General features: G+C 36.9%; 1 protein-coding gene across 1 annotated transcript in view; it reads right to left on the reverse strand.

The window, feature by feature from the left end:
• The window catches only part of DDX10 (DEAD-box helicase 10), a 370,510-nt gene that overhangs the window by 275,127 nt on the left and 70,135 nt on the right, over nt 1–25,248 (reverse strand). The window contains exon 12 of the mRNA XM_007494873.2: nt 13,909–13,997. Coding sequence (XP_007494935.2) covers nt 13,909–13,997 — 89 coding nt within the window. The remainder of the gene's footprint in view (nt 1–13,908; nt 13,998–25,248) is intronic.

Here is a 25,248-nt window from a genome sequence, read left to right on the forward strand (position 1 = left end):
ATTCCAGCTAAAATCTGTCTCTCCACCCACATAAGTTTTCCCCCCTTTATTGAAAATCCCGGCTTTGGCACCTATTTTGTCCTTATAACTTAAGGACAGAAATGAACCACCTGCAAAAGAGCAACCATTTCCCCACCCACCAAGTGACAAAAAATTATTTTAAAGAATGCCTCCAAAACTGCATGTTCAACTCAGTGTTATGTTTAAAACAATTGAAATATGACAACCATTAACTTTTAGATGGTGAAACAGAGCATATTCTATCTTATTCAAAGCCAAGTAAAAATGAAGCTCATTCTCATTCTCTCTCTCCCTTAATATCTTCACTCTATTGTAAAATAAATCCCTGGCGACCAACAATTTAAATATTAAAGTCCAACCCACTAAATAACAAAACCTAGGTGCAAATACCACCTCAGATAATACTAATAATCAATGTAACCATAGTCAAGTAATTTAGCCTATGAAAATCAGTTTTCCTCACCTGTAAAATGGGTATAATACTTGGATTTTCTACCTCTAAAACTTGTGATGAATGACATATAAAAATATTAAAATTCTAAAGAAAGAACATAGTATGGTACTAGAGATAAAAAGGCAGTCTTAAAGTCAAGAAAATAAAGTTCAAGTCCAGCCTCTGTAAGACTGAGCTAATCAACTAATTTCTCAGTGTTCTAAACAAAACTAAAGCTATAAACTGCAAAGAAGGCACTGGTCTGCTTTGGTAGAAGGAATTTTATCAATGGTAGGACTCTCCTCACCAGGAAGTTCTCTATCAGTGAAATAGCAAATCCAACATATTCTTTCTGAAATGCAGGCAATTCTAACATTTAAGACAGGTTGCCATTCCACAAATAGAGCTCTAAGTGAAATCTACTTTCCCACAAAAACAATACTACACTGGAAATTAAATTATAAAACAAGAGTTGAATAACCAGTTTTTAATATAAGCGAATAACACTTAATATAAATGGCATCATAGTCTGATATATAGTCTGTGATATACCTGGATTTCCACTTAAATCTACTTCACGCACAAGTGTTTTTGTGCATACTCATCTACATCACAGATGAAAGCGCACAAAGACAATCGTCATCCTTGGTTACCAAGAGACTACTACTATACTACTACTACTACTATACTACTATATTGTTTAATGCTAGAAAATGCAATCACTTGTAAACTGTTCATTTCTCAGCTTAGTTGCATATATGAGAGATTCAAGAGCTATAATCTTAATATTTGGGTTCAAGTTCTGCCTTTGACACACTGACTCCATGACCCTGAGTAAATCATTTAACTCTTAGTGACCTGTCAATTACTATGCAAAGGCTCCAAGTTGCAGAACACATCCATCTGCATTGGTAGATAGAAGACTTTACCAAGTAGCTCAGTGGATTGAGAGCCAAACCTACAGATGAGAGGTCCTAGGTTCAAATCTGGCCTCAGACACTTCCTAGCTGTGTGACCCTGGGCAAGTCACTTAACCCCTATTGCCTAGTCCTTACCACTCTTCTGCCTTGGAACCAGTACACAGTAGTGAGTCTAACACAGAAGATAAGGATTTAAAAAAGTGTTTTGCATTAAAAAATTGCAAATCAAATATTATAATGCAAGACAAATCAGATAAAAGTTCACTGAGGGACAGTCTATTAAAAAAACTCAGAGAGATTCATGGGGAAAGCAATGCACTAACCCTACCTGTGGTCTAGGAATTTATAATTCAAAGTCCAACAGGAAATAAAATAATTCAGAATATAGTTTGAGTATTAACTGTTATACTAGTTAAATAATATGGCTAACTTATATGTACAAAAATATAGCATCTCTCTCTTTTTTTTTTTGGTTGTAGAAATCTGGAAACTAAATACCTACCAGGGAACAGCGGAACAAATTATGGTATACAAATGTAATGGAATAATTATTTTGTTATTAAGAAATGACAAGAGAAAGCCGAGAAGACTTTCCTAATATGTACATAGAATGATATAGAGTCGAATGAGTGAGCAAAATAAGAAAAAATGTCTATATTAACAAAATATTATAAAAGCAAGTAACTTTAAAACATTTAAGAATTCTGATCAATGCAATGACTAGTCATTATTTCAGAGTATCAATGATGAAGCATGCTGATAAAAGTAATAGACTTAAAGCACAGAATGAGACAACTACATATCCAGACTCAGTCTTGTGGAAATTTGTTTCCTTGACTATATACATTTGGTACAGCGTTTTGTTTTTCTTTATTACTTCTTTTTTGGGGTTTGGGGGTGAAGGAAGTGGTTCAGGGGAGAGGAAAGGAAGGTAACACCAAGGTTGTTGAATAAAGAAAACAAAGAAAAAAGGATCATTGACACATTTTTTAAATGCTAAGAAAAGAATGGAAGGAATAAGGAAACTGGCAGGAAAACGTGAAAGTTACATGTTGAATTTATTATATACTTGAGAAAAAGCAAGCTCTACATGAGACAGTGGTAGTCTCGTGTATAATTCTCTTCTTACTGTTCTACTTTGTATATGGAAGTGTCTGTTTTATTTTGTGTTAAGGTCAGGATTAAAAAAATAAAATGGGGCTTAAGTAGCAGTATACTAAGTATGAAATACTGTTTAACTTGCATTAGCCAAAGATGATTCAAACTACAAAATAGCATTGTAATGTTCTATAATTTCTCCTACCTTAATTTTGAGAAAATTAGAATAAATAACAACTATGTTAAAGACCATTATCAGAGTACTATGTATACTAAACATAATATGGTCCTTGACCTTGAGGCCAAAATACCATTTGATCCTATAATACCACTACTGAGTCTGTATACCAAAGAGATAATAAAAATGGGGAAAGGGACCTATTTATACAAAAATATTTGTAGAAGCTCTTTTTGTAGTGGCAAAGAATTGGAAATTATGGAGATGTCCATCAATTGGGGAATGGCTGAACAAATTGTAATAAATGTTAGTAATGGAATACCATGATATTAGAAATGATAAGCAGGATAATTTCAGAAAAAGCTGGACAGATCTATATGAACTAATGAAAAGTAAAATAGGCAGAATCAGGAGAACACTGTATACAGTAACAGCAATATTGTACAATGATAGAAAGTGTGAAAACTTGGCTACTCTTATCAGCAATCTGTAGTCATCTGGGACACTCATGAAAGACTTATTATAGAGAATGCTATCCACCTCCAGAGAAAGGATCAAATAATACTATCTTTCACATCAATATATTTATGGTTTTGTTTTGGGGTTCTGGTTTTGTATGAGTGTGCTCTTACAATAATTACCAATATGGAAGTGTGTTTTACATTACAATACATTGAAATCATTCTAAAATTCTTTGAAAATGGGAAAACAAATAAACTAATACACACAACCATGATGTTTAAATGGAAACTTGCTAGGGTATTAAAAAAGAATAGTGTTGTGTTTTTTTTTAACTCCTATTATCTTAATAAAAATATTTCCCTCCAAAATTACTAATGATCCCTTAGTTGTCAACCATAGCCATTGAGAAAACTCAATCTTCATTCTCCTTGATCTCTCTGATGGTATAGGAATAGAGAAATAAGAAAGCAAGTTTGCAATAGATACAAGTTGCAAAGCAGGAAACTCAAGGATGGAACTCAAAAGAAAGAGTTTCAAAGGGATTAGAACAGAATAAAGATAGGGCTTGAAGCCTGGAGAGGAGAGCAGGGTTCCTGTTTTCTATTGGAATTTAGAGGGTGAACTTCCTGTTGGAATTAACTGTCTTCCCTGAGAGGAGAGGTTTGGATCAAACAGTTGAGACTCTTGGATCAGCTTTCCAGCTTCCTGAACTAGATTTTTAGCTGTTCCTGATTCTTATATTCCTGTTCAACCTTTGAAGATATTTTTGTGACCTGTCTGAAAGACAAGGAGAAGGAAAGACTTGAATCTGTCTGTATTCATGGAAACCCTACAGCCTAAGGGCTGTAGGCCAGACAACCCTTTCTCCAGCAAACCTGACTTGATACTCTCTTCTGACTAGAATTTCAAGACAAAACTCTCTCCTGGTTTTCTAACTACTTAACTGATGGCTCCTTCTCTGTCTCTTTTCCTGGATCCTCATTCAGATCATACTGTCAAACCATAAATGTTAACCAAAGTTCTGCCTGGGTCCTCTTCTCTTTTACCTCTCTACTAGTTTACTTGATGAATTCATCAGTTCCCATGGATTTAGTTATCATCTCTATATTGATGATTCTCAATTTTACCTATCCTGCACTAATCTCTCTGGTGAGCTCCATTTTCAAATCTCCAAATGCCTTTCAGATATCTCAAACTGGACGTCCAACATGTCCAAAATACAACTCCTTACTCTCTGAATCTTTCCCACTCCTATCTCAACTTATGAGTCACCCCGGAAGCTTCAATATCTCTCCCTCTCTCCTGGCCCCTCATCCCCAGGATGTCCAATCTGTAGAGGAGATCTGTGAATTTCACCTTTGCAACATCTCTGGGAAACTCCCCATAATTGCTCTGGTATAGGCCCTCTTCATTTCAAGATAAAACTATTGTAATAGCCTTCTGGTGGATCTCCCTGGCTTACTCTCTTCCAACTCTAATACATTCTCTATTCAGACACTAAAGAGATTTTCCTAAGTACTATCTATCTTACTACCTCCCTGCTCCCCACCCTACTCAAGCTCCAATGGCTCCCTATAACCTCCTGGAACAATGCTCTGTTTCACATTCAAAGTCTTTCACAACCTAATCTTCTTCTGCCTCTCCAGTGTTCTCATCCTTTACTCTTAGCATATTCTCTTTCATTCAATAATACTGGTGTTTCCTTGCTTTTCCATAAAGACACTCCATCTCCCAGTCTATGGTCCCTGGGTCTTCTCTCAGGCTAAACCCCATTCCTGGTATACTCTTCCTCCTCTGCTCTGATTACTGACCTCTCTGGCTTCCTTTAAGTTCCAACTTAAGTTCTCAACCCCTCTCAATTCTAGTGTCTTCTCTCTGTTAATTATTTATTTTTCACACATATATATATTGTTTTGAATATATTTGTTTGCATGTTGTCTTCCCCATTAATCTGTATGCTCCTTGAAGGCAGGGTTTTTGCCTCCTTTTGTATACCTAGCACTTAGCACAGTGTCTAGCACATAGTAGGCATTTAATAAATGTTTACTGATTGATTAATAGTAAGACATTTGATAAATAAATATTTTCTATTTCCTATTTAAGAGAACGGTCCAAAATCTACCTAATACCTTACCTAACAGTTTCTGTAAGGCTCATCAATAAGTTAGTAGTAAGACCCTAAATTCCTATTAGCAGGAATGCTATGAAAAACATCTCAAACTCTACTAAATGGACCCCATGCCCTTGCCTTATGTGGTATATGATTGCTCCTACCTGCTCTTGGAAAGGATATTTTCAAGTATTAAAATGATATTCTTCTATACATGTATCACTGGTATTGCCCTTTAAATCAAAAAGTATTTCCTAGATCATTATTAAACTTTAGTACTAAAATATAGTATAGTATATATGAACTTAAAATTAAGGTTATAGTCTAAATGGTCAGACCAACTTACCTTGAGCTATATGAAAAAATAGAAAGATAAAAAGTATCAACTGTTATTTTCAAAGATTGATCTTCCTTTAAAAATTAATTGTTTAAAATTAAATATCATCAGTCTAGAGCAAGGATGGTAAACCTTTTACAGACTGAATGCCCAAATTGCAATCTTCACACCGCATGTGAGCCCCTTCTTACCCCAGACAAGGGAGGGAAGAAGTGCTCCCATTGGGTTGCTGGGCAGAGGGGTGGGTGATGAAAGAAATGTTCTCAGGAACATGTGGAAAGGGGGAAGGGAGCAGCCCCCTCCTATATGCTCTGGCACAGCATGCCATAGATTTGCCAACATACAGCTAGAGGACTGATCTTGACCCAAATCAATTTCTACTTGGATAAGGAAAAGTAAAAAATCAGGATCTTTAAGGATATACAAAATCAGAGTCAAGATGAAAAAACGGTACTTATATCAAATGTCATAAAATATAGAATAATCAAAATCACAAGACTTCTTTCAGAAAGGTGTCTATTAACTACAGGCCTGTAAGTGAAAGGTAAATAGAAAAAGGATTGTGTATGGCTTTTGGCTTTCCATCCAATTCCTGAATCCTCTGCTATCCAGAAATGTAAGGACTCCAAAATGCCATGTCTGACAAATCAGCATGAATAATGGAAAGAAACTGCTAACCCAAATATGAATTCTGGTAGTGTCAGTTTAATAAAAGCAAAAGCATTTGAAGACTAGGAGATGAAATCCAAATAGTCAGGACCAGCTTTGCAAATACCAACAATTTGGGGGAAAACTTCAACATGATACATAAATGTACCATTTGTCCCAAAAGTGCTTCTGTAGGGCCCTGCAAATCTTCTTCTGTAAGATAGGATCCTAAGAGTAATGAACACAACTGTTCTACGGCTCAATATGTCAGATTCCTCATGTTTAACAAGATATATTCAATACCATTTCATGTGGTAAGCAGCAATGACACCTGCTGAAAAGCAAAGTTTGCTGAAAATCTGCTCAGGAGAAACACAAGCAGAAGGATAGACTTGGACAACAGAAAAAGTAGGAAGCCAAGCTACATTATAAGAAAAGACTCATGACCTACACTATACTGCCTTGACAACCATTATTTATTAGATAGTTACAAGAGGGATTCCTTTCATGTATACATTGAAATAAATAACCACTAATCCTTCCACCTCTCAAATTCTGTAACTATTGATATGAAAATAGTTACTACAGGAATAGTATTTCTAAAAATTGGGGGAAATCACACAGTTCCTAGTGGTTTAAGAAAGATAAAGACAAAGACAGACAGAAATAGAGACAGAAATTTTGAACTCCTTGAGACTAGGGACTATTGTTTGCCATTTATTTTATTCCCAGCAATTAACATAGTACGTAGTACCTGACAGAAAAAAAGGCTTTTAATGAATGTTTGTTGATTGAGTAAATGTAAATATGATGAAAAAGAGAGAGAGAATGCACTGAAGGCAGAGAAAGACAAAAACAGAGACATACATGGACAAAGGCATAGACATATAAAAATAAGCAGTGGCAGTACTACATGTAGCAAGAGTAATAGCACTAAAAAGCTATTATTAATAAATAATATTTATAATTACTAAAAATATTAACAAATATTATTAACAATAAATTTTTCAAAACAACATCAATAACTGACATTAATACAGTAATTTAAAGGTCTATAAAATAATTTACCTATATTTTCTCATTTAATCCTCATAAAAAACCCTGTGAATTAGCTATTAATCCTATTTTGAAAAAATGAAGAAATGCAGACTTAAAAAAGTTATATGATTTATGCATGGTCAGATAACTAGTTAGATTTGGAATTCAGATCTTCCTCAGACAAAATTTACTACTATTATAAGCCTCTATGCTTATAAAGAGTTCTAAAAAAGGTTGATAGTTGTGTTCTATCTTACTTAGAAGTACATCATTGGAAATGACACCTTAAAAGAATTTGTTTAGCTATGAAAAAGGCATTCCTACTAAAAGTTTGGTCACCGCTAGATGAGTTTCAAAGAAAATGGAATTTCCTTCTCTAAGTATCTTTAAAAGGTTCAGATCTAATCATGCCAAGAAAAATGTTTTTGGATGATAAAAAAGAATATATAAAAAATGATAGGGAAAAAGAAGAGGAATGAGGAAGAAAAATAAAATATTGGTTTATTACTATTTACTTATGGAAAGCCAGAACTAGAAGAAAATAAGTAGAATGGAAATTACTATGGGAAAAATGGAAGTGATAATGTCATAAAAGTATGCTATAGACCAGTGGTAGCAAAGGTCTGCCATGTATGCAGAGCTAGCACTCAAGGAAGTGCTCACTCTCAGTGCCTAAGGGCATTTTTGCATGCTTCACCCCTCTGTCCAGAAACCCAAAGCAAGTACTTCCTCCCTCAGCTCTTTGGGGTAATGTAGGCAGCTTGAAGTTGCAGTTTGGGCACCTGAACTTGAAAGCCTTTGCCAATTGTAATAGAGGGTATCTATATTGATTCTCCTAGATGACTAATGGATCAAGGTTTTACCTACCCTCCTCCCCTTTATATCCTACTTCTTAAGCCTTTCACCTTCGCCCCTCCCCCTCCTTCCCAGAGTGAACTATGAGGTTTCAGAGGAAATACTCTTTTATCTTCCTTTCTCAAGTAAGAAGGTTTATTGGAGAAGACAGGACAAGGATAGAGGATGAGGTAAGAGGGTTGGGGTTTTCCCTAGTCTATACAAGGAGCCTTGGTTTTGAGGATATTGGGGAAATGGCAGTTCTGTCACAACTGTGACACAGTCAGTCAAAAAGATAAGAGGACAACTGTCTGTCTCCTTTCTTCTTCTAATGAGCCAGGTAAGTCACAGAGATACAAATAGGTTCTTCTTTCTCATCCACCATCAGCCACACCAAAACTTAGTTCACCAGCCTCCCAGCCTAGCCTCAATCTAGCTCAGAATCCTCCCTGCCTCGCTCAGAAGAGCTCCAAGCCTAGCTCAGAAGTAAGTTCAGCCTGGCTTGGCTTCAACTGCTTCTCCCTGGAACAGTCCAATGGAACTGTCACCTTGATTGACAGCTCTTCTGTCCTTCAGCTTTCTGTCTTGCATGCATGCCTCTTTGACACAACACTGCTATAGACCACTGGGACAGAAGAAACAGATGAGGAGTTGGGAAAGATCATAAGTCTATATCAAAGCATGATAGAGTGATACAGATTTCAATGATGCAAACAATTGCTGGAAGTCCTTCACTGCCAAAAATAACCCCAAAAAAACAAGTTTTTTGTCTTGTCTCAATGATTATTCACTTTTCAAAAAATAGAAAAAGCAATAAGGAAAACTACTATTTTGTATTTGATTCTGACTAGGAGACACTAGTTGCTAAACAATTAATGTTGGAAACCCTGGATAGAAGTCAAGACTCAATCTTAATATTAGTTAAGAAAAAAATGAGAAAAGCATACTTTGACAGATATCCTTGATTTAGAAAGACCATATTTGAAGGGATTTCAGATAAAGGATGCTTAGACCTGTTCTAACGCTTAAAATAAAGTCCCTAAATTATAGTCTCAAAATTTTTAAAAAGAAATTGCCTATAGTTATCCACATGTGGAATGGGCTGCCTTGGGATGAAAATATCAAGAAAAAAATGGAATGTCGTAGAGAAGATTCTTGCATGGGTACAAGTCTATATAGCCTATATGATCCTTTCTAATGATGGGATTCTGTGATTTGGCATATGATTACACTAAGAAAGAATTTGGAAGTCTTGACTGACCCATGTTGAGTCAAAATGCTCAGCCTTGATCATACCTTAGATACTGCCAAGGTATCCTTTTATTCACTACTTTTAGATTCAACAATTGGGGTTGTCCCCAAAAGCAACTCTTTTAACATTCCAATCTAATCTAGTCTCCAGGGTCCATATATAGTAAAGGAGGAGACAAGGATGACCCTTTTTTTCCATTCTCATTGCTCCCACCCTAATATAAGCTCACATTAAGACTAAATTTGCCTACATAACAGGTTCCTAAATATTCTCTTAATCTCTCTCTGATCTATTCCTATTAAAATTGCCAAAATAAACTACAAACATCCATCTATCTCAGTCTGACATAAAAGGTCCTTCACAATAAAGCTCCAAACTACCACAAGGAAACAACAAAAAACAATGAAAAGAAAACGGATTTGGATTCAAAAGTCCCAAGTTCCATTCCTAGTTCTACCACTTCCTGCCATGTGGTTTTGAGCAAATTACTCCATTTCCTGAAGCCTCATTTTTCTCATCTATAAAATGAGGCCTTTGGGGTAGATGCCAATTGCAATAAAGAGATAATCTGTTGAAACTGTATTTCGGGCTGCAGTAAATGGTTACTCTGGCAATGACTAGAGAGATACTAGGGGAACCTGAGGGTGCCTAGTTATAAATGGAGATACTACAACCAGGGGAAACCACAAGGTGCCTAGTTGTTATAATGGAGATAGAAATATTTCTTCAGATAGGGAGATAAAGAGATATAGAGATGCTACTAGAGGGGTCACTCTGGGGTTGCCTATTGATCACAATTGATGGCTAATAGATCAAGATATTTCCTACCTTCCTCCTCCCTTCAACCCCTCCCTTCACCACTTCTTGAAGACTTTTGGCTTCACCCCTCCCCCCTGTATGGACTGTGAGATTTATGAGGAAAAACTCCTTTCTTTTCCTTTCTCAAGTAAGGGGGTTTATTGGGAACAACAGGATGAAGAACTGAGGTGAGAGGGATGAGGTTTGTCCCTTATCTACAAGGAGAATTAGGAGGATTATGGAAAATGTCATTCCTGTCACAGCTGTGACGCAGAGACAGTCAGAGAGATGGAGGACAACTGTTAAATCTTCTTTCTTCTTCCAATTACACAAAACCACCAACAAAAGTAAATTTCTTCTCAGATTAATTCCAGAAGCCCCCCCAAAGGTTCTTCAACCTAGGACAAACGAAGCCAGTGTCCCCTGGTCAGACCCCAGAGAAGAAGTTTCTCCCTTAGTCAGTAACCCCCAGAGAAGAAATTTTTCAGTTCATCTCCTCTGGCCAGGCTCCTAACAGCCTTTCCTGGGAACACTCTGTTTTGGAATCTTCACCTTGATTGACAAATCAGGTCCCCAGCTTTGTTTCTTGCATGCCTGAAAGTCTCTCTTTCTTCATGCCTCTTCTACTTTTCTACGGTCCCATCTAGCTCAAAATTCTACAATCCTTATCAAATCTGGCTTCAGACACTTCTCTAGCTCTGTGATCAATCTTGGGCAAGTCATATTACCTCCATTGCCTAACCCTTACCATGCTTATGCCTTAGAACCAATACACAATATTGATTCTAAGAAGGCAGATAAGAGTTTAAAAGCAAAAAACAAAGAAATTCTGTGATCTTATAAGCAAGCAAATTCAGAACAAAGAGCCACCATCTAGAGAAGAGAGAACTCCCTCTAGGCTCTATTCCCACAGAGCATTGGCCCTGGCATCAGTCATGAATAAAGGCATTCGATAGGATATAACATGTCTTCATTTTAATGAGCTAAACAAGCTGCAGTGACTGGAACCCAGTGCCCCAGAAAACCACTGGGCTCAAGAAGAAAAAGAACTAATGGACAAAATTGGCCATTTTTAGAAAAGAGTAGGTAAGTTAATTGAATTGATTGACTAATGAGCAAAAAAAATGAATAAAATGAGAAGATGAAGAAAGGCAGCACACATACCACCTGCTTAAATCTCCAACGGAGAAAAGGAGGACCCAACAGCAACTACTCCAAATTCTATTAGCATCGAAGAAAATACAGTTATAAAGGTGGTGGCTGAATATGAGGTTTTATGTAAAGTAGAAATAGAAAAAAATGAATTTGCTGACCAACATTTTTTTTTCCACAATAAACTGATTTTGTTTGTATTTGCTGAATGCATACTATATATACTTTTTTGTTGTTGCTATTGTTCAGTCATTTTCAATCATTTCAACTCTTCCTAATCCCATATAAGGTTTTCTTAGTAAAAATACTGAAATGGTTTGCCATTTCCTTCTTCAGTTCATTTTGCTGATGAAGAAGCTGAGACAAACAGGGTAAGTGACTTGTTCAGTGTCACATAGCTAGTAATAAGTACCAGAGGCCAGATTTGACCTCAGAAAGATAAATAAATCTTCCTCACTCCAGACATAGCACTCTATTCTCTGTACCACCTAACTGCCCACATTATACATATAAATATACTTACAAAAATACATACGAAATTTAGGATTGTAAAAAATGATCACATATTTTTTAATTAAATGTAATTTTTTTTTTAAACCCTTACCTTCTGACTTGGAGTCAATACTCCAAGGCAGAAGAGTGGTAAGGCTAGGCAATGGGGGATCAAGTGACTTGCCCAGGGTCACACAGCTGAGAAGTGTCTGAGGTTGAATTTGAACCTAGGACCTCCCATCTCTAGGCCTGACTCTCAATCCACTGAGCTACCCAGCTGCCCCCCAAATGTAAAATTTTTTAACTTTTTTTTAAGTTTCAAATTCTGTCACCTTCTTCTTTTCCTCCCTCCTCATTAAGACGGCAAGCATAGGTTACATGATATAGGTTATACATGTGCAGTCATACAAAATATATTTACATATTAGTCATGTCATGAAAGAAAGCAGACCAGAAAGAAAACAAAACAAAAACAAGAAAAATAAAGTATGCTTCTATCTATATTCATCTTCCATCAATTCTTTTTCTGGAAATGGACAGTATTTTTCATCTGTAGCCCTTGAAATTTTTCAGATCTTTGTATTTGCTAAGAATAGCCAAGTCATTCATTCACAACTGATTATTGTACAATGTTTTTTAAAAAAATTACCCTCCGTCTTGGAGTCAATACTGTGTATTGGCTCCAAGGCAGAAGAGTGGTAAGGGCTAGGCAATGGGGGTCAAGTGACTTGCCCAGGGTCACACAGCTAGGAAGTGGCTGAGGCCAGATTTGAACCTAGGACCTCCCATCTCTAGGCCTGGCTCACAATCCACTGAGCTACACAGCCGCCCCCTATTGTACAATATTGCTGTTACTATGTACAATGTTTTCTTGGTTCTGCTCATTTCAATGTGTCATTTGGATCTGTCTAGGTTTTCCTGAAAGTATCTTGCTCATTATTTCTTATAGCACAATAATATTCCATCACGATCATATACTTAATCTTACTCAGCCATCCCTCATTGAGTTGATGGGCATTCTCTCACTTTCCAATTCTTTGCCACCACAACAAAAAGCTGTTATACATATCTTTCCTCTTTTTTAAAATTCTCTTAGGGATATAGACCTAGCAGTTTTATAGCCCTTTGGGACATATTTCCAAATTGTTCTCCAGAATGGTCAGATCAGTTCACATCTTCACCAACAGTGCATTAGTGTCCCAGTTTTTCCACATCCCCATCAACATCTGTCATTTTTCTTTTCTATCATATTAGCCAATCTGCTTTATGTAAGGCAATACCTCAGATTTGGTAACTAATTCTGTTTAAGAGAAAATGAAACTTTTCAGAAACCTTCCCCACCTCCTACCTTCCCTATCATTGTTGAGAGCAATGGCATCCACACAGTCCCTAAGACTCAAAACCTGGGTGGAATTTCTCTTCCACTGGGTAGCACCAGTGAAAGACAATTCTTTACTAAGTTGTCTATCCTGAGTTAACATTAACTTAAGTGCCTCACTAGATTGTGAAGTCAGGATTAACTCTCCTTTGTCTACCTTATGATTGAATAAACACAAGCTTGAACTAGGTGGAGGAGCTGACAAAAAACTTAGTGAATTCACACCCAACTTAGTGCAAGGTAATAAGAAGCCAGCTAGATACTTGGAAGAGCTCCACTCTTTCTTTTTTTTTTAACTTTTTAAGTCAGAAACTTGTGAATTCTTTTAAGAGTTCACACAATAGTTCACACCCTCAGAAACTGTTCAATCAGAAAACTGTGGACCCCCTGTGCAGTGCTAGACAATTTTGGAACCTGTAATTGGTCACTGTGAAGAGGGGCAGGGACAAGGAGTCACCATAAAAGCAAGCCCTGAACTCAGTCTGGGAGATGGTCTTTGAGAAGAGATTGTCTTCTGGAAATAAGCCTTCTAACTGGGGAAAGTCTTCCAAGGAGCTTGCTGGAGACTGCGGCTTGGATCGTGGGTTTAGAGTTCAGCTTCAACTTAGACTCGGAAGTAAGAATCACATAATTGAGATCACAGATCTCCTGAAGTACAAGTATCAGTCAGGAATCTATATATAAACAGGCACTTAATAAATATGTGCAGAATTAGATTAATGGTCTACAATGATATCTCAGTCCTATAAATACTTACAGGGCATATTCAGGTAGAAGCAACTTGTTCACATCAAACACTTCTTTATTCTTCATTAGATATATTGACCGCAGGTAGGATACAAAACACTGTAATGAGAATGTTTAAAGTATTATATATAGACAAATGGGAAAAAATAAAAATTTAAAACCATCCAAATTGACGTATTCGATGAGTACCTCAAATTTGATGCACATAGTGATTGGTAACATTAGGAAAGCATAAAACTGCTTTGTTTATCCAAGAAAAATTGAATTTCTCCATAAAAAGTGCTAGAAAAGTGTTTTTTAGAGGTAGCTTCTGTTCTTAATCAATAAAAAGTCTTAACACCTCCTTTAACTCATTATAAGTGACCAGAAATGTTGTATTTACAATCAGAGCCAATGTTAAATTTCATTAATCAAAATTTAATATTGGTTGGAAAAATTCACTTTTTAAAATGTTTTCTTCATTACTATAACTCTTTATTAAATTATTAGCTTCTTGTATTTTCCATGGAATTTGGGAGAAACACCTGTGAATGGCATCAAGTCCATATAAAATCATCTTCCACTCACTAAATTCAATCTTCCTCCACACTTCCCCATTTCAAGTGAAAGCATGATTTTCATTGCAAGCACACAGGTTCCAAACAGCAGTATATTCTTTATCTCTTCCCTCTCCTTCATCCCTCATCAACTGCCAAGACTCAGTGATTCTCTCTCCACAACAATTTTCCATTTACCCCTCCCTGATCTCCATTCTCATAGCATAATTGGCACTGTACACCCCAGCTCTCTTGGCTAAAGATCCTCTAAAACCCAAAGGGTTCAGGCTCTTCTCACCACTCATCTCGATTAATACAGCAACCTCAACTGGTCTCTCTTCTTCTTCTCTCCCTACTCTAAGCTCTCTGACCAACATCTAACATATTCCTAAGTCACAAATACAACAACATCATATCCACTCCCCCAATTAAAAGTCTTGGGATCTCCATATTGCCTCTAGAAGAAAATGCAAGCTACTGACATTTAAAATCCTCCAAAATTTGGCTCTAGTATGTCATTCTGGATTTATTTCATTCACACAACCTTCCACCTAAGCCAGTTTTCTAGCTACTTCCTAAATACATTATTACATCTCTTCTCTCTATGTCAGTGACTAAGTTCCAAGGCAGAAGAGTGATAAGGGTTAGGCAACTAGGGCTAAGTGACTTGCCCAAGGTCATACAGCTAGGAAGTGTCTGGGGTCAGATTTGAACCCAGGAACTACCATGCCTCAAATGTTACTGATATTATCATCCCTATGACTGAAATGAAATCCCCTCCTCACTTCTACATCTTAGAATCTCTAGCTTCCCTTCAATGCTCTGCTCATACACATAAGGTACTTTGTAAATTTTATAATGCCACATAAATATCATATTATTGCTATTGTTATCTTTTATACGAATAGATACTAAAGGGGAAGGGGAGTGGTCAAGAAAGAGTTTGAGTAGGATTTCATTCGAGGCATATAGATGATAACAACAGTTGACATTTATTTAGGACTTTAATGTTGTCAATGTACTTTACAAATATTATCTCATGTAATTCTCACAATCATAACTGAAGCAGAGGATAAATGACTTGGATTTGAATGCCAATCTCCATGACTCCAAGTCTAGAAACCTATTCTCTGTGCCATCTAATCATCTTGCAATTATTTATCAGCATATATATTGTATTCTCCAATAAAACACAGGTTCCTCAATAGCAGGGCCTTTATATATATGTACTTGGCACAGTATTTTCTATTAAGTGCATAGGAGACACAATATAGAAGTCTGTGAATCTTAAAAACTACTCAAACTGTACTTTAGAAGATTTGATTTGGCTATGTCCTTATTGTAACAATGGAGATACTCAGTCTAACAGAATCAGGAATGTCTTGGGAACTTTACATTACTCCACCCATACTTAGACATACTTTAGAGGAAGGTACAAAACTCAAAGTGAAGTTGGAACTTTAAGCTAAGTTTATTTTTAGATCTAATAAAAAAAGGGTGTTAAGTACCTATAAAGGTTAAATTAATCACAAAAAGGTCAAGTAACTCACAAAAGGCAAGCTTAACAAAGAAGTCTGAAGTACTCCAAAGATATAATCTAACCAGAGAAGGTGAGAACTAAAGAGTGGTGAGAACAAAAGAACGGGCAGTCCTGGAAAAAGTGTCTACTGTGATTGGTAGACCTAAAAATTTAGGGGAGGTGACATAAGAGAAAATTCTCTTTAAAATGAGGCTAAAAGTCAGTTCAGGGTTTGGAACCCAGTTCAGGAGACTGAGTTCAGTGGAGGACTGGAGCTTCCTTGGAGACAGTCTCATGGTGAGTGATAAGACTGACTCCCTTTCCTTTAGACTCAGGAAAGCCACTTTGGTCAAGGCCTGTCTCTGTCTCTCAGTCTCTCTGTGTCTGTGTCTGTGTCTCTGTCTCTCTCTCTTCCTTTTTTTCCTTAACTCCTTCTCTCTATATTAATTAAAATCTCTATAATTCCCAGATGACTTGGGTATTTTTTTATTTGGGAATCACCCCTGGTGACCAATTATTTAGATTTTAAGTCAAAACACTAAAATTATCTTTACAAGTCAGAAATTAATCCGTTATCACTGAAAGCTAACAACCTAAACTTTAGAAGTCTCATTGAGATAATGAGAAATAGTTGTGCAAGTAACTTATTAATATCATATTTAATTTTCCTCTTATTTTCTTTTTTCCTCCTTTATTCTATTCAAGCCTAGTACTTAATTCTGTCTTCAAACTAATCTCTACTCCATTTTCTTGCCCATGAGTTATTTCCATTTCTCCACACCCTCAAAAAGCAGAAATCTATTGATTATTTTTTTCCCTACAATTGTTCATTGGGACTTATGTTAGCTGCTTGTTGGTTTTTCTCTTATCAAGATTATCCTCAAAAACTAAGAAGTCATTTCTATGAAATTTAAGAGCCTGCTATGGGTGATAATATTTCAGTGTTTCAGTAGTCTATAACCGTCACTCAATAAACAGAATATTTATTTCATTGTGCCTCTCAGTGTGTTCTGAGACTTATTTGAAGAATTCAGAAACCTATGCAATCATGTTTTTCTCATATCCCATATTTGTCGATTCAGCTGTGAATGGCCTCATAGGCAACAAATTTTGTTTCACCCAAAAATTATATGACTACTTAGTTTTTTAAAATGTGCTGGAATACATTTACTTCATTAAAGATAATTTTTCATACCATTTCCAAATCTCCAAATTAAATTTAACTCCTACCTAGTTTTGTATATTCTTACTAGAAAAAAAAAACCCATATATCTTGATAAATGTACACTCTTGATATATATTTATCTATACAAAGGATTTTTACTTTATATTTAAGTTAAATGCACTGAACTAAATAAATTCCAATTTTGAACTATTTGAAACTAAGAATGAGAAAGTAGAAATCTACCCAAATTTTGCTTCTAGTGACTAGAGATTATAAGTAATTTTTAACACAATGAGAATGAATATACAAGAAATTCTGTTTTTTCATTAGTCAAGTCCCATTATTATAAATTTACATTGAGCTAAAAATTCACCAAAGTAGAACTCCCAGTGTGGGAACAACTTCTAATGAAGCAGGCCTACAACTGTTCTGCAACTTATAGTCTTAGACTTGGAAAAGAGCCTACAATACCAAATAGTAAAGTTGTCAGTATATGTTTGACTCCAATGTCAACTCTGGATAACTATTACCAGGCTGTATTTCTATAAAACTACACAGTGAAGTTATAGTCTTCATACAAAAAAAAATTTTTTTTCACTAAAAAACTGACCATGTATATAATAGAGGTGAGTCACTTAAAACTCTCAGTATGTTTCTCATATATGAAATGAAGAGGATGAACTAAGTTATTTCTAAGATCCTTTCTAGATCTAAATCTAGGATCTTATAATCCTGATTCCCACCCAAATATACCTAACCACTTAAAAACAGCATCTATTCACCAGTGTCATTCCCATCCATACTGTCAAAGTCTTTTTAGGTTAGTCTTTGCTGAGTGCTCAGAAGGTGTTTGAAAAGAGAATGATTTGAATATCAAAGGATATTGTATTGCTCTACTGTGGAATAAGCAGAGAAAAGACTGCATTTGATTAACAGGGAACATGTGACACAGAATCACATAAGAGCCTGGGTCAAGATTCCAAGGAGGGTGTGGTCCCAACTGAAAGCAGACTTCTTGCTGTAGCTTTTGGAGGTAGCTGTGATTTCCACCTTTCTACAAGATTTCTGACCCTGCAAAGGATAATTTTAGTGTTGTGACCTAAACTATATTAATTATTGGTCTCCATGGGAAATCCCAAATAAAAAATACCAATTTATGGTGATTTAATTAATATAGTGGGAAGAAATTAAGAAGAAGGGAGAAGGAAAGGATGTAGGATTTCTCCTGCCTGGCTTATGCCAGGGGGGGAAGGGGGGGAAGATTAGAGGCTCTGGGAAGATAAAATTTTTGAGAATAAAGGAGGAAGGAATCAGCCTGAACTCCAAGAGGGCTCAGCCAAGATTCCTGAACCTGAATTAGCTCAAGGATAAACTCACCGCCAAAACCCAGACAATTAGCTGCCACCACGCCAAGATGTTGTAACGCTTAGCACACTGCCAGCCAGCCAGAGCCACATCTCCGGGGAAAGAGAAAGACGAGCAGAAGCCCCGCCAAAAAAAAAAACAACTAGACAATTCTACCACACTTTCCTGCATCTCCTCTGCATCAATCATAGCCTAAGCTTGACTTAGGACAGCCCAGAGTTCTGTCAGCTGTTTCTGATTTGTCAATTTCTCTATCAAAGGCCATCCTCCTAAACACTCAATCTTTAAGCATGGTTACAGACATTCCAGATTTTGTTAGACAAAGTAGGGTAGAATAATGCAAAGTTCCTAAGACATCCCTGATTTTGTTAGGCTAAGCATCTTCATTGTTACAAAACAGGAGATAGCTAAATACAATCTTCACAGCCCTTTGTGAGACACTAGCTTGAGAGAGAAGACTTGAACAGGCTACCAGCAGCTAGACTGAAGAACAAAGAAGAACCATCAAATCTCTTCTGGAGCTAATTTGGACTTTACCTCTGGGATCTTGGCCCATTTCTGGACTCAGTTTGTGAGGTTCTGTTTGGGGGGAACTTAACTTATTTAGCTTAGATAAGTTAGCCAATAGGATAATATTAAGGGAAATTAGTTTGGGGATAAGATTAAGAAAATTTACTTCTGAGTCACAAAATGTAAAATAATTTTGACTACATCAAATTAAAAAGTTTTTGTACAGAATCAAGCCATTCTCCAATTGATAAATGGGCAAGGGACATGAATAGGCAGTTTTCAGTTAAAGAAATCAAAACTATTAATAAGCACATGAAAAAGTATTCTAAATCTCTGATAATCAGAGAGATGCAAATCAAAACAACTCTGAGGTATCACCTGACACCTAGCAGATTGGCTAACATGACAACTATGGAAAATAATGAATGCTGGAGGAGATGTGGCAAAGTTGGGACATTAATTCATTGCTGGTGGAATTGTGAATTGACCCAACCATTCTGGAGGGCAATTTGGAACTATGCACAAAGGACAATAAAAGATTGCCTACATTATGACACAGCCATAGCATTGCTGGGTTTGTACCCCAAAGAGATAATAAGGAAAAAGACTTGTACAAGAATATTCATAGCTGCACTCTTTGTGGTGGCAAAAAACTGGAAAATGAGGGAATGCCCTTCAATTGGGGAATGGCTGAACAAATTGTAGTATATATTAGTGATGCAATACTATTGTGCTCAAAGGAATAATAAACTGGAAGAATTCCATGGGGACTGGAACAACCTCCAGGAAGTGATACAAAGTGAAAGAAGCAGAACCAGAAGAACATTGTACACAGAGACTGATACTTGTGGTACAATCGAACATAATGGACTTCTCCATTAGTGTCAATGCAATGTCCCTGAACAATCTGCAGGAATCTATGAGAAAAAAACACTAACCACAAGCAGAGGACAAACTATGGGAGTAAAAACACCAAGGAAAGGCAACTGCTTGACAACAGGGACTGAGGGGATATGATTGGGGATGTGGACTCTAAATGAACATCCTATTGCAAATATCAACAACATGGAAATGGATTTGGATCATATTTGACACCCAGTGGAATCGAGCAGGGAGGGCTGGTGGGAGGAAAAGAAAATTTTTTTGTAACCAATGAATAATGTTTGAAATTGACCAAATAAAAATAATGTTTAAAAGAAAATTTACTTCTCCTTTGTTACCCTCATTCCTAACCCATTTCCCCATCAAAAAAACTTAAATAATTTAGATATTTACTTCTTGTCTCTTCCTCTCAAACATCCCATAATAACAACTGTATAGTTTTATCTGAAAAAGTATACCTTCCCCTCAAAAATAATAATAACTAATATTTATATACTATTACAAGGTGACCAAGTGCTTTAAACATCTCATTTTATCCTTATAACCCTGGGGGTAGGTGATATAATCCCTCTATTTTACAGTTTTGGAAACTGGGACAACAGTAGTTTAGGGACATTTTTAGGGTCATGCAGCTAGTAAGTATCATAAGCTGGAATTTAATTAGGATCTTACTAACCCTAAATCCAGTGTTTTTATCCACTGTGTCAACTAGGTATATTCATCAGAATTTATACAGAACTGTAAGGTTTGCTGTACACCTTAACTGTGTTGCTTAATGCTAAGAATACAACTTCTAAGTTTTCTAAAAATATTGTATAAATATAACATAACCTAAATAAGAATAAAATAAACTATTCATGATTTTAATTTCATTTTCAAAATAAAGTCCCAGTCAAACTTCATTTCTGATTTTCAAATGAGTCAATATGTAAAGTGTTTCTAAGAACTGTGACAATTCAATTATAATTCTAAAACACTTGTTCTCATTTTAAATGTATTGTTCAGTTGTGTGTGTCTCTCTCTCCCTGACCCAAAATACCAGAATGGTTTCTTCTTTCTTTCTCCAGTAGATTAAGGCAAACAGAGATTAAGTGACATGTCCAACTAGGAAGTGTCTGAAGCCAAACTTGAACTCAGATCTTTGTGACTCCAAGCTCAACATTTTATCCAATGAGCCACCTGGATGTTTCCAATTTTAAATGTACTCATTTTAAATAACCTTTTTTTAGCTACCAATTATCCTCAGATAAGTAGTTTCTATAAGTAATATATTAAGCAAAAATATTGGAAGCCTGCTCTTTGGCAAAAGCAAACTATTCATGGTTGGAAGCATAGCTCCTCATCCATAAAATAAATGATTCTACCCCATTTAGTCAAGCTGTTCCACTTGCCTGGAATGCTCCCACTCAACCTATACCTATGAAAATCAAACTTGTCCTTCCAAACCTAATGCTAATGGGTTTCCATTAAGCCTTTGAACTCTTAAGCCTCTTAAAAGCATTCTCATAGCACTTTCCACTTACTACTGTGAAGATTGGATTTGGCTCTCCCCTCCTCCCCTATCATAACAATGAAGGTACTTAGTTCTTCCCTTATTGTGAAGATTTAAATTGTAACTCATATCTATTTTTAGATTTTAATCCCCATAAGTGTAAACACCCTACTTAAAAATTAAGTATAGAGACCTGCCTATTTTTTTTTTGTGATTCAATCATAAAAAGTGCAAACATGGTACTTAAAAAGTTAAGTATGAAGATCTGCCCATTTAGATCTAATCATCAAAAGTGCAAATATCCCACTTAATCATGAAGTGGGACTTCTGTGACCCACATTCAACTAACTGCCTTCTGGGCAGTCCTAGAGCAGAGCGTCACCTGTGACTCATAGATGTGGAATTAGGGGAAGTGACGCAAAATAAATGCCTTTAAAAGAGAGAGTGCTACACAGAGTTGAGGAATTATTGGAGTGGAGTTCAACTTGGACTTCCACTTCTGCTGGAATTCAATTCTTCATGTTTTCCAGTTGAGGCTGGTGAAGAAGGGCAGAAAGATCTGCTGACTGGACTGACACTTGGTGAGTGAAAAGCTGACTCTTAACTGTTGGATTTTCTGAAGAGATATCCCAGGTCCTGGGCTTTGCCAAGGTCGGCTGAAACTAATTCTTCCTGCCCAGAGGGGCCGGGAGTAAATTACTTAGTGTTCAGGCTAGATATCTTACCTTATCCTCTCTGATTTCCTGCTTCACTCTTTCTACATTTTGTAAATAAATTGTAAATAAAATCTCCTTGGAATTAATTAAATTTCTGGTGACCAAACTCTTAAATAATCAAATCCAAACCTTTTAAAATTAATCCCTTTTATCCCCTTAACACTACCTAATAAGAGTTGATGAATACATCTCACCTTACAACTTTCAAAACTTAGCTCGAGCTTTTCCTTCCATAAGTACATTTTTCCCCTTTGTGCTTTCTTCAGTCTGTCCAAACTCATGCATTCTGTTCCAACTCCCATTTTCGTACCTTTGCACACTGTCCCCATGTCTGTAATAGACTCCCTTCTCCCATCTTTTAAGAATCCCTAGTGCCCTTCAATGTTCTACCCAAATGCCGCCTCCTGAGTCTATTGCTGTCCATTTCCCCTTTGCAGCATCTCTTATATATGACCCTTTCTCTCCTTTGACACTATCACCATTCTAGTGCACCTGGTCTACTGCAGTGGCCTGCTGGTGGGTCTGCCCGACTCAAATCCCTGTCTACTACTCCTATTCCCATGATGGAAAACCTTTTAGAGATTGAGTGCCTTGCCCACCCCACCCCCAGAGACAGTGCCAGCCCTGCCCCCATACCCCCTTATCCCAGGCAAAGGAGAGAGAAAGCGTTCCCAATGAGCTGCTGAGTAGCAGGGCAGGTGATGAGAGGCTCATGTGGAGAGGGGGAGGAAAGTGGCCCAAGCACTCCTCTCCTCTCCAGCTCTGCACCACACTGTAAGCTCTGCTCCCCTCACACCTAGCTTCTCTACAACCCCACCACAGGAATCACCTTCACCACAGACTCAATAGGTTGCCATCTTTGCTGCCCCTTCATGCAACACGTGAACTCCACTCCACCATTCCCCCCAAGCACCTTACCCTGGACAGGGAGGGAGGAAGCTATGTGAATAGAATTTTTCTCCCCAGGATTCTCTTACCCAGGATCCCATTTGCATGCTCACAGTGAGTGCAAACACTGTATACATACATAGGATAAAGTTCTGGTTGACCCTGCCTCTCACTCACTCTTCTCTCTTCCCTGATCACATTTGTGGAAGGTAGCTTTAAGCCAGGCAGGAGAATTTACTGATGTGGTCTTATTTTTCTTGGGTTTTATACTTCTATTTCTTTTTTATTCCTTCTACTCCAAGTGATTATTAATAAACTTTATAAAATTAATACTTGGAATTATTGATATTGATTTAAATTTTTAAAAGAGCCACCATTGGCTACTGGGCAGTGGGGTGGGGAAGTGAAGAATGTCCTCAGATGTGGTGGAGACAGGGAAAGGGAGCAGCTCCGCCCCAGCCCTTCTGGCTTTCTAGTAAGGACCTCTAGCAGGCTAGGGCAGGCATCCCACACAGATGACTCTGCATGTCCTTTTTGGCACCCATGCCAGTTTGTCAACCCAGTTCTATTCATTCTCCAGTCATTCACTAAAATGATTTTCCTAAAGCACAGGTACAACCAAATCACACATACCCTCTCAGTCAATAAACATCATTGGCTCCCTATTGCCTCCCGGAGTAAATACAAAATACTTTGTTTGGCATTCAAAGTCTTTCTTAATCTAGTTACCTCCTACCTTCAGTTTTCTTTTACATTACACTCCATAATTTTCTCAGATTCTCAGACAATGGCCTCTTGACCACAAACAAAACAATTCATTTCTCAGGTCTTGCCATTTTTCTGGCAGTCCCCCATATCTGGAATGCTCTTCCTCAGCCCAGTCCAACTACTAACTCTCTGGATTCCTCTAAGTCCCAACTAAAATCCCATCTTTTAAAGAAAGCCTTCCCCAAACCCTCAATTCTAGGGCCTTCCCTATAGTAAGTACTTCTCATTTATTCTATTGTAATGTAAGAGAGATCCAGCTGATCGCTCCTTCAGCCTGACTTCTCATTGCAACCCCCTGGATCTCATTTTCTTACATTACATTATACAGTACATAGTTCATTTTTACATGCTGTCTGTCCCCCCCTGGATATTGTAAGCTCCAGGAGGACAGGAGCTGTCTTTTGTCTCCTTTTGTATCTGCAGAATACCTGGCAGATAGTAAGTAACTAATAAACACTTGCTAATTGCTTGATTGATTCCAATCTACTATTTAGTACTTCCAGATCCAAAAATTATCTTGTATCAAAGCAGCTAGCTGGTGAAGTAGATAGAAAGTTGGACTTGGAGTCAATAAGACCCAAGTTCAAATCCTTCTTCAGAGACTTACTAGCTATGGTCATATTGTTAGTCAAATCATTTAACTTCAATCTGCCAGGTTCCTTATCTATAAAATGGGGGAAATGAGAGCATTTTAGATCCCAGAGTTATGTGGACAAAATGATATAAAATACATATTAAGTGTTAGAAGGGCCATATAAATGTGAATAATTATTAATTTTATATCTGTTTATATGTGTATATGTTCTCTCTCCCAAAGAGAGCATAAGTGTCTTAAAAACAAGAATTGCTTCTTTTTTTTTAATTCCAGAGCCTAACACAATGCCTGACACATAGCAGGTGCTTAATAAGTGCTTGTTGATTGAGTTGACCCCATTCCCACAAAGAAACTACATGCTCCTAAAGATCTATAACTTGATCATGTTCAAGGAAAAAAATGATAACCAAAATAGAGAAAATGAAACCCCCCAAAATTAATATTGTCCAAAACTATTAGACAAATCACTGCTGGAAGCTAAGCAGACCAGGAAAAATAGCAAAAAGTGACAATAGATAAAGCCTCACCCCTAAGGGGGTATGAGACAGTATGATAACCAGGGAAATAAAAGCCAGTATCTAAAATATAAGTAGAAAAGGGAAAAGAAATAAATAATTAGATTGAATCACATAAAATCTAGCAGCTAACTAGCCTCCTTCTGGAGATCCACACAGAGAAGATAGGTAGGGGTTTCTCTTTCCATAAAGGTAAGACAATCATCTTCTAATTGCCAATAAAAAGCAGCTGATAAAAACAGCAGTAAGTGGCACAAAAAGGCAGGAAGCTCAACATAAATAAAGCCTCATTCAGGAGCTCTTCATGAAGCAAATAGACTTAACTATGCAAAATGGCCACAAGAGCTCCCAAGAAGAATGACAGACAACTTGGGCACTGGCTTCAAACAAGCAGAAAGC

Source organism: Monodelphis domestica, chromosome 4 (assembly GCF_027887165.1).
Source record: "Monodelphis domestica isolate mMonDom1 chromosome 4, mMonDom1.pri, whole genome shotgun sequence".
NCBI classification, from domain to species: domain Eukaryota; kingdom Metazoa; phylum Chordata; class Mammalia; order Didelphimorphia; family Didelphidae; genus Monodelphis; species Monodelphis domestica.